At 39.8% G+C, this 11,422-nt stretch overlaps 1 protein-coding gene across 1 annotated transcript; it reads left to right on the top strand.

Annotated features, from left to right (window-relative positions):
* Positions 1–6,254: 6,254 nt before the first annotated feature.
* Positions 6,255–10,568, top strand: LOC140160223 (uncharacterized). Its single transcript, XM_072183499.1, has 3 exons — positions 6,255–6,860; positions 7,216–7,855; positions 10,504–10,568. Exons 1-3 carry the CDS (start codon positions 6,255–6,257, stop codon positions 10,566–10,568), a joined length of 1,311 nt encoding a protein of 436 aa, XP_072039600.1.
* The last annotated feature ends 854 nt before the right edge of the window (positions 10,569–11,422 follow it).

The raw sequence follows: 11,422 nt of genomic DNA, 5'->3' as shown, positions 1-11,422 counted from the left end.
ATATCACTGAATACACACACAACCCGTAATTGATTTTATGTAAATTGGCATCACAAATACTAAATGGGACATACACAATTCCTTAACTTTGATTAATGTCTGCTATAGCACTGACACGCAACTTTCTAGGATTGAATACCAGATTTAACCAATACAAATTTTATATTATCCCGATTAAACACTTTGCATTTCAAATTATAGGTGTTGACTTGAAATATGTTGAAATATTATGTTGAAATACAAGGCTGGACTAAAAAGTTAAATTGCACGTAATGAGTAGGCCCATGCTTAAAAACCGCACAGTCGGGTCGATCTGAGGTATAATGTATAGGCCTGTAATTATTTTAGGCACTGCTTGAAGGCAGGTCTTCGGCCCAAAAGCATGTGAAAATTACTGTGGGCCCGCCGATCATGCAGGACCGTCACATTTTGTCACCAAAGTCAGTATTAAGACGGAATCCATGTTAACTTCAACATCGATCCATGCATGCTTTGGTAATTTCGAGTCTCAAGTCTTATAAAGTGTCAGTGGACCTGTGCAACTTTAAAAAGTTTGGCAATTTTTTTTAAAAGCAGTGATATAAATAGTGTAAAAATGATGCACCAAATGGCTTCAATTAAATCATAATTTTACAAAATTTCCCACCTTCTCAGGTGGGAACCCCCTCAGACACCCCATGCGTATGGATAAACAACTGGTCGTTTTCGCTTCTGTATTGGGCACCTGTACCATTTTCGCTTCTGCTTTGATCGACTCCCGGCACTATAATGTTTAAAACAATAATTTATATATACAATAAGTGGAAAGTTAAATTGCTTCAATTGGGCGGTAATTATGCAAATTTTCGACTTTTTCGGTAGATGACTCATTTAAGACAGACCATCACGATATAATTAGGGTCAGAGGTTACGGATGTTAGGGTTAGCCTAGAGTTAGAGTTGGGGTTATCGTGATGGTCTGTCTTAAATCAGACATTTACCGCCTTTTCAAACTAAACTTTTACACAATAATATTGCCAAAAAGGACCACCAAGTGCAATTAGGTCTTCATTTTGAAAATTTTCTCATTTCTGAGACATCCCTCTGAGTCAAGCAAGCGTGACGCGATGGCGCTTCGAGACAATTGTTTTCATTTTATAATTTTTCTCAAATTGCCCCCCCCCCCCTCCACCTCACTGCTCTAGATCCGCCAAAGCGGTTAAGGTCTCCGACAGTACTTTAAGACCCATTATTTGGATTATGATCCAGTTCTTTAAAGCCTCAAACTGTGACAATTGTAGCTCTTTATCTCAAATTATTTGGAAAAATTTTGAATTATTTAGCAGCTCCATTGCATTGGCCCAATTTTAGTTCACTAGACTTCCCAAAAAATTGAGTTTATAGCCCTATTTTGCCCGAAAATCAGTTCTTAGTTCCCGCGCCTCACACCCCTTCCAAAATGTAAGTTGAATGACGCCCGGAAGTACAAAGTGCTCGGCACGACATTCCCAAAACACTTTGCCACATTATATGGAACATTATACTCGTCTAGACGGCATTGTTACATAATCACCTCGAACTTGCAAGGGTAATTGCAATTCATAAATTTTTTCAATTCTAGACCTGGAAAATACAGCTTTCAATTCAATATACGACTTTCCTTTCTTTATAAAATCTTTTTTGTGCAGCCATAATTTCGATTCGAAACTGTATAGGCCCAATTTGTGTGAAAATTGAGGGCGCTATTTACATTATGTTAAATTTTATTTAACCAAGTAAAGTAATATGAGTTATCCTTTTCATTTCATGATGAAGAGTTTTTAGAAAATTTCCTTACAATATATCACACTGCACTAGTACGTTCACGCGGTACATCTGCATTGAACCATGTTAAAGAACAGGGATAAAGACCTGGATCGAAATTCTATAGAATATTCATATCATGCTAATTACTCGCACCTGTAAGATTAGTAACTTTGAAAAGAGTGGTATTGTATTCAATCTATGATTGCAGACATATACATGTGATTAGTGCTACCTGCTTGTAGTGCAGGGCGGTATATTCAAAATTGAATTCACCTACAAGTATTGCTATAGTAGTTAATCTTGTTACATCATCACTTCTACCGCGAATACAAAAGCGCCATCACAGTCTTGATTTTCACCTCTTATACAAGTCACTTTTAGCATTATACAATAGCCCAATCACAGCCTTGATCTTCACATCTTTATCCTATACAAGTCACTTTTAGCATTATAAAATAACACCATCACAGTCTTGAAATTCACCTCTTTATTCAATACCAATCACGGTTAGCATCTTTCATATCTCTATACAATAGCCCGGGTAGCTCCGGGTATAATAGCCCCTTACAGACTGCGTCGTTACCTCTTTTTTAATACGAATCACTTTCAGTATTAAACATTTATTCTCTATACAATAGCCCCATCACAGCTTTCATTTTCATACTATCGTAGTAACTGATGGCATTTTCATCTTTATACAATAGCCAAATCACAGCCTTGACATTTGATCTGTTCATACTTATTCACGTCACTCATAGTATTTTTCTCTTTATAAAATAGTTCCATCGCAGCCTTTAAATACTATACGAATCCATTTAAGGGTAGACTAGGTATTGTTGGTCGAAGCAGCCAAAAAAAACCGATTTTCATTATCTAAATCAATATATTATTGACAAGTAACACTTTGGTGTTTTGCAAAAGTTCAAATCATATACTTAGAAAACTTGCTTGATTTATGTTGTTAATGAGTTATGTACGTTTTACAAAAGTGATGTTGTTTCAGCCCTCTTTACAACATAACAGGACATACAAAGGCATATCTGTGATATTTGAATTATTCTACACACTCGCTATGAAATGATCAATGCAATTTTTGCCAATGCTCACTACCATTCGCAAGATGCTATGAACTACCAAATCGCAACAGTTTAAAATAGTTTACCTTAAGAATCTTTATTTCAAAAATAGCCCCATATAACCTTCATATTCATTCTTATACGAATCACTTTAAGCATCTTTATCTCAAAATTTTTATTATTATTACACAAAATCAATAGCCCCATATAAGCATACAAGTGTCAACCCTTTGTAAATATTACTCCATAATTTTTAATACACAAGTCACATTTAGCCTCATTATAGGCCTATATTTATCACCAAAAACGTTTCAAAACGTAAAAAGGGCCAAAGTTAAAAAAAATCTTTCCTGTGTGGCTTTTCACCCTTTGTAAACTTGGTCCCATTTAGTAAAGTCATAATAACATGAAGAACGGGTCATAATTTTTACATTATAGTTTTAAGACTGTTCGAAAGCGGTGCAATATGCAGTAGGCTATGTATTATCAAAAACATTTGAAGGTTTATGTTTCATTATATTGCGTGTTCATAAAGAGTAGTAGAGTATTATACTTAGCAAATAGACTGTCTGTCAACCTGCTACATATAGGCCCTACATTTGTTCACAAGGCGCAGAATCCTACATGACGATGAAGAATTTAACAAAGTGAGTATTTGCTACTTTTTCTTAAATCAAAATAACGCGTATACAGAAAGACTTCAATCACTCACGAACATTTATTCATTTACTCTACGAAATAAACACCTGACAACTATGAAAACCAACAAGTATAGATGACTTCGATGGGTCTTTAGAAGCTTTCATAAATGGACCAAGTTTCAAAAAGGGGAAAAAGCCACACAGGAAAGATTTTTTTAAACTTTGGCCCCTTTTTTACGTTTTGAAACGTTTTTGGTAGATATTGATGGGTTTTTTAGTTGGATATCCATATTGCGCGATTAGTGGTTCTTTGTAGCCATGCGAGGCAAACTAGTTGGATATCCATATTTTGCGGTTAGTGGTTCTTTGTAGCCCTGCAGAGCAAACTACATGGATATCCATATTTCGCGGTGAGTGGTTTTGTGAAGCCCTGATGGGTTAACTAGTTGTATATCCATATTTTGCGGTTAGTGGTTCTTTGTAGTCCTGCAGGGCAAACTACATGGATATCCATATTTCGCGGTGAGTGGTTTTGTGAAGCCCTGATGGGTTAACTAGTTGTATATCCATATTTTGCGGTTAGTGGTTCTTTGTAGTCCTGCAGGGCAAACTACATGGATATCCATATTTCGCGGTGAGTGGTTTTGTGAAGCCCTGATGGGTTAACTAGTTGTATATCCATATTTTGCGGTTAGTGGTTCTTTGTAGCCCTGCAGAGCAAACTACATGGATATCCATATTTCGTGGTGAGTGGTTTTGTGAAGCCCTGGTGAGTTAACTAGTTGGATATCCATATTTTGCGGTTAGCGGTTCTTTGTAGTCCTGCAGGGCAAACTACATGGATATCCATATTTCGCGGTGAGTGGTTTTGTGAAGCCCTGATGGGTTAACTAGTTGTATATCCATATTTTGCGGTTAGTGGTTCTTTGTATCCCTGCAGAGCAAACTACATGGATATCCATATTTCGCGGTGAGTGGTTTTGTGAAGCCCTGATGGGTTAACTATAGTTCACATAGTTGGATATCCATATTTTGCGGTTAGCGGTTCTTTGTAGCCCTGCGGGGCAAACTAGTTGGATGTCCATACTTCACGGTTAGTGGTTCTGTGAAGCCCTGCGGGCAAACTAGTTCGATATCTTCATTTCGCGCTTAGTGGGATAAATGGGACCACGTTTTAAAAAGGGTAAAAAGCCACACAGGAAAGATTTTTTTAAAGTTTGGCCCCTTTTTACGTTTTGAAACGTTTTTGGTAGGCCCTAAATAGTGATTCCTTTTTGAGTTGGATATCCATAATTGCGCGGTTATTGGTTCTTTGTAGCCCTGCGGGGCAAACTAATTGGATATCCATATTTCGCGGTTAGTGATTCTTTGTAGCCATGCGGGTCAAAATTGGTGGAAATCCATATTTCGCAGTTAGTGGTTCTTTGAAGCCCTGGAGCAAACTAGTTCGATATCCTCATTTCGTGGTTAGTGGTTTTAACGCCCCGTAACCACCCCAACCAGCTGCATACCTCATCCAGCTATTTTACTTATCAAAATACTAGGTTCTTAATGCTATGGGGTAAAAGAATTATTTAAAAAATTAATAGCTGAACCCCATAGTCGTTCAGCCAGGGACCGGAAACGACATACTGATTCTTTATGGTATATTAGAGTGTGCACCTTTGGTAGCACCTCGCATCTGTCTCTGAAACAAATTGTGATTTCTCCAGCTATGGTGCATTTGCAACCTTCCATTTGATGTACATATGTTTGGATAACATTTGTGATCAAAGTGGACACATTGTTTTGGAGTTTCTACAACTTTTGAGGAAATATTAACTGTGACTTGTTTTTTCATCATCCTCTTGTATAATCTAGCCCATGGCTGCCATACTTGTACACAGTGTTAGCTTTTCACTGTTGTTGTTGGCTGTACAGTCAATTACACTTGTTATTCCATCAATTGATCAGTCTAATCATCTGAATGATCAATATTTTCATCTTCAAAGTACTTATCTGTGTGATAATCCAGCTGATTATTACTCTACCACAATGTGTTATACTAGGAGTGATCTCCTTATGTACAATACTGGTATTTCAACTACATGTAGACTGCCTCAAGAAGTTTGGTACAACATTAAGTCACTTGGTTTAAATAAACAGAAACCAACTCGTCGAGGAAAGAAGAAGATACTTTCAAACAACTTTCCAATTATGAGCTGTGTGGATCCATCTGCATCACCTGCAATGATATCTCATTCCAATGAGCAAACTGTTCAGCAAAACCAATGTGAGCACTCACCAGGTAACCATAGCAACATGAAGTTAGGTCTATGGAATGCCCAGTCTGTCGGCAATAAAGGGACACAATAACTGATATAATCTTGAATGCGGATTTGGACTTCTTCTTCCTCACGGAAACCTGGCTCCGTTCTGATGATCGTGTCATCACTGGGCTAATGTGTCCTCCTGGTTACTCATTTTTGGGTGTACCCCGTAACTCTTTCCATCGCGGTGGAGGAACTGCCTGTGTTTTCAAGAGCCAACTGAGTCTCGAACTCTGCGAAGAGAAACTACCTAAAAGTGACACTTTTGAACATTCATTATTTTATATGAAGAACCAGAACCTTTACTTGTTGTTGTTGTGTATAGATCATCATCTTTAAAGCAAATGCCTCAATACTTTCATGATTTTGAGATATTTCTCAATGCAGTTGACCTCCTTCCTGGACGATCAGTGGTATTGGGCGACTTCAATATCCATATGGACATGCCCGATGAAAGCGACACCAAATCTATGCTTGCTATCCTTGAGTCTCTTAGTTTCGAGCAACTTGTTGATGAGCCCACTCATGTTAAGGGACACACTTTGGATTTGGTTATTGTTAAAGAGAATGATCATGTTGTCAAGCCATATGACATCCACCCTGTTCATGTTTCTGATCATTTTCTCATACTTTGTGACATTGATTTTAAGAAGCAGTCAATTGTCAGAGCCACCAATGTGTACAAAGCGCGTAATTTCCGCAATATTGATCCTGTTGCTTTTGAGGAAGACCTTGTGTTCAAGCTCAATACCACTGATGATTCCATGGATGAGGCACATGTAGACCTTGTCCAGTTTTATAACAAAACCTGTAGCCAAGTACTTGAGACCCATGCACCTGCCAAAGAAAAACCATGTACCGTTCGCATCAAACCTGAATGGTTTAATCAAACTGTTCAGGATGCGCGACGCTTACGTAGGCGGAGTGAACGGCGCTGGCGTAAAACAAGGACTGAAGTTGACCGTCAAGCCTATATTGATTCCCAGAGGAAGCTGCAACAACCATTAGCAAAGAGAAAGCATCTTTTTATAATGAAAGGCTACTCAATTGTAACACTAAGGACATGTATAAGACTATAAATGCTCTTTTGAATAAGACCTCACGTGACCTTCCTGATAGTAGCTCTCCAGCTACATTAGCTAATGATTTCTGTAAATATTTCATTGGTAAAGTAGAAACAATTCGTGCTGATGTTGATGCTGTCCATGCTACCTCTTCAAACACCACTTCTCAATGTTCTACATCTAGCACATTGCAATGCTCGTTTGACAAATTTGAAGTTGTGTCTGAAGAAGAGTTATCTAAAATAATAACGCCATGGACCTCCAAGTCATGTGACCTAGACCCCTCCCGACCTGGTTGTTAAAGAAACATATCCATATCTTTCTCCCTATTCTTACTAAGATCGTCAATAACTCCCTCCTTTCTGGCTGCTTTCCTGCTGAACTACGTAGGGCTACCATCACGCCTGTGCTAAAAAAGGTGTCCCTTGACAAACAGCAGCTCTCGAACTACCGGCCTGTCTCCAATCTGGCCTTTGTTGGTAAACTGATTGAGAAGGTTGTCAGTGTTCAGCTCACCGAGTATGTTGAGTGCAATAAACTGGCTGAGCCTTTGCAGTCAGCGTATCGGGCTGCTCACAGCACCGAGACAGCACTCTTGGCTGTTCATAATACCATCCTCAGAGCTATTGATGACAACAGGGCTGTCTTTGTGGTGTTACTGGACTTGACTGCCGCATTTGATACGGTGGATCACCGTATTCTGTTGCAGCAGTTGAGCCAAGAATTTGGCATCATTGGTGATGCCCATAGAGTGTTCCAGTCCTACCTTGAAAATCGCAGTAGTCAGGTCTTTGTGATGGGATGCTATTCTGATAGGGTTCATCTGCCTTATGGTGTCCCCGAGGGATCGGTCACTGGCCCGATATTGTTCACCTATTACACTCATGCCATCGGGAACATTATTCGTAATCATGGCCTCCAATATCACCTCTATGCTGATGATGTTCAGCTGATTATCACCTTTAATCCTGCCATCCCGGGTGATGCAGCTTGTGCCTTGTTCAAACTTTCCAACTGCATCCATGAGCTACAAACTTGGCTCACCAGTAACAAGCTCAAGCTCAATATGGCGAAGACTGAGTTTTTTACTGCCTCTTCTGATTATCACTACATTAATCTCAAGCATCTCACCCTTTATTTGGATGGGTTGGAGATCTCTGTATCTTCATCCATAAAGAATTTAGGGGTCATTTTTGACCATGACATGAAGATGTCCAGTTATGTTGCACATTTGTCCAAAACTTTGAACTGGCAGATTGGTAATATTTGGAGGATTAGGCGATTCCTAAGTTTTGATGCGTGTACCAATGCGGTTAGGACTCTTGTCCTGTCCAAGATTGATTACTGCTCCTCCTTGCTTAATGGCATCTCCCAGAAAAACCTCACCCGCCTACAGCTTCTCCAGAACAAGTGCGCCAGACTCATTTTCAGAGAACCAAAATATACGCATACTTCTCCTTTGCTTCATAGTCTGCACTGGCTTCCAGTTGCTAAACGTGTCCAGTTCCGCACTCTCGTCCATGTTTATAAGGTTCTTGCTTCATCTACACCTGAATACCTGTCGTCCATCCTTCACACCCGTCATTCTGGGTACTCTTTGCGCTCTACTGCTGCCACTTGTCTTTCCATTCCAAGATCCCACAAGTTGGCTGGTGACAGAGCATTTTCCATCATTGCCCCTGTTCTATGGAATGGCTTGCCTTCCCACATTCGTGACTCTCCCAATGTCCAAACTTTCAAAAAGAACCTAAAAACTCACCTTTTCACCTAATGTTTCCTCCCTCTTGCATTTTTCCTTTTCCATAGCGCTTTGTTTCTTCATTTAAAAAGCGCTCTCTAAATCTGTGTATTATTATTATATTATTATATGTTGCCATTTTTGACGACTTCTGACTTTTGGTAATAAGCCCAAAATGAATCAATAAAATCTTGTATGAGATATTTTGCGTGGATATTTGGGCGCGATCACAACAATTTAGAAAATAATTGGGCACTTTTGGGTTCGGTATACTAGTATGATATATTTTCGATGCTAAATATATTTTCAATTTTAAAGTTTGTAGTTTTCATAATTGCAATTTAAGACTAGGGGCCTATCGGGTAATTTTGAATGTTAATAACTGCGAAACGCCGGCGGTAGTGACAAGCAATAAATGTGTACTTCAGGGATTCCCGCGATTCCTGCATTAGTTTTTATGAATAGAATACAAAAGCGGATAATAGCAGATTCAATATAGAACTCTATTTCGGGCAAATAAACCTCGTCACGTTGCTAAATAATTTCACTTCTTCTTTTTTTTATTAACTAACCGTTATTTTTTTAAACTTTAGCAAAACCTCGACCGAGGTTTTTATACAATAACCCAGTCACAACCTTGATCTGCATCTGTTCATACTATACCAGTCTACATGGTCACTTTTAGTGTCATATCGTTATACAATAGCCCCATCGCAGCCTTTATCTTCACCCCTCACATGTCTTAAGAATCACTTCCGAGAATTGATGATCTTCATGTTTATATTATACAAGTCACTTTAGCATCTCTATACAAAAGCCCCTTCACAGCTTTAATCTTTACCTCTTTATAAACCTACTATAAAGCATAAAAAGCCTATGTAGAAAAGTGCAACATTTTTTGGCCGAAAATTTCATCAATGGCTGTATTTCGCAATGAAGATGATAAAAATTAAAAAGTAGCAACAAACCCCGCTCACTTGATGCATAGGCCTAACTAATCAGTCTATGTTCCAAACATTAAACTAGAGTTGATCATGCCATTTTTGGATTAGGCCTAGGCCTTTACCAAAATTTCTTAGTGGGGACTAATACCGGGGACTTACTTTTTTGGAACTGGTTAGACCTATTAACTCATTAACAACAATAAAATCAAGCAAGTTTTCAAAGCACAAATGTAGGCCTAGGCCCTATAAGCCTACGCCGCCGCGCCTATGATTTGTCAGAATGAAGTTTTGCAAAACATCAAAGTGTTTAATTAATAGGCCTATAGGAGCCTACCGTATTGATTTAGATTATGATAAATGATTTTTGGCTTGGCTGCTTCGACCAACAATACCTAGTCTACCCTTTATATCCCGCCATTTTCTTCTTTTATTTTAATAGCCTAGATATTATAGATAATCCTATTAGTAGTAGTAGATCGTAGTTCCCGCCTTTATGTAGGCGCACCCCTGAGTCACAGGGTAATAGGGAGGGGGGGGGTCGAAACAATTACATAAAATCCACAGAAGCGACGACACAGCACACAAAACCTCCACCAACAAACATCTAGGTGACTAGCTAAAACACCAAAATACCGCCACGAAAAATTATACATCATCTTGCCCGCTACCATCACACTTGTAGACTAGACGAAAAGTACGTAGGTGATCAGCCCCAGGCTGAAGTTAAAGGGCGTTTATTCTTCCATGATGAACTTTCTCTTCCGGTGGAGAGCGAAACAAAGCCTCCTTGTTTCACTTTCTATGGCTTCAAGACTCTTATTATCTGGGGGTAGGGCAGAACTCCATCACAGGTGCAGTCAAGAATGAGTTGCGTCAAGGTGCCTTCCTCTCTTGTGATGTCATGCCATGTTAAGCTGGAGTATTCATCAATTACTGCTTGACGCAGGTGTTGCATGTGAAAGTCTCTTGTTTGCTCCAGACATTTACATGAGAGCAGGAAATGACCCATAGATTCGGGCTCAGTCTTGCACATCTGACATGTGGCCTCTGTGCCAGGGTAGTATTTTTCCTTCGTTTCTTGGAGAGTGTATGTTCCGGTTAGCAGACGTGCCTTGACAGCTGCTCTGTGGGTGTCCATGACATCTGGGCTAGTGGTTGACCAGACATGATGTGGGGCCATAGTAGGATGGCTTCAAGACTCTTATTATCTGAGGGGTAGGGCAGAACTCCATCACAGGTGCAGTCAAGAATGAGTTGCGTCAAGGTGCCTTCCTCTCTTGTGATGTCATGCCATGTTAAGCTGGAGTATTCATCAATTACTGCTTGACGCAGGTGTTGCATGTGAAAGTCTCTTGTTTGCTCCAGACATTTACATGAGAGCAGGAAATGACCCATAGATTCGGGCTCAGTCTTGCACATCTGACATGTGGCCTCTGTGCCAGGGTAGTATTTTGCCTTCGTTTCTTGGAGAGTGTATGTTCCGGTTAGCAGACGTGCCTTGACAGCTGCTCTCTGGGTGTCCATGACATCTGGGCTAGTGGTTGACCAGACATGATGTGGGGCCATAGTAGGATGGAGGTCCCAGTTAACATACTTAAGGGTAGATTTTCTTGCAGCACCGTCACGAAGCCTGTTGAACCAGAAAGAGTTGACTGCACTGTCAACACTTTCTTTCCACTTGGTTTTCGATGGTGGGTCGGCAAGGATGGAGTGTCCATCTGGCAGACTGTACTTCTGCAGTTCCGCATTTGCTTTGACAAACCAGCTACTGGATTTGTGGTCTTTCACTGCAAGCTGTCTTTGGGCAATTTCTTTCTCAATACTGCAGCCCCTGGCAACGGCTCCAAACATGGTTAAGCGACGTT

This window comes from Amphiura filiformis, chromosome 9 (assembly GCF_039555335.1).
Source record: "Amphiura filiformis chromosome 9, Afil_fr2py, whole genome shotgun sequence".
NCBI lineage: Eukaryota > Metazoa > Echinodermata > Ophiuroidea > Amphilepidida > Amphiuridae > Amphiura > Amphiura filiformis.
The sequence above is the reverse complement of the archived record's forward strand: the minus strand, read 5'-3'. Positions and strand labels throughout refer to the sequence as shown.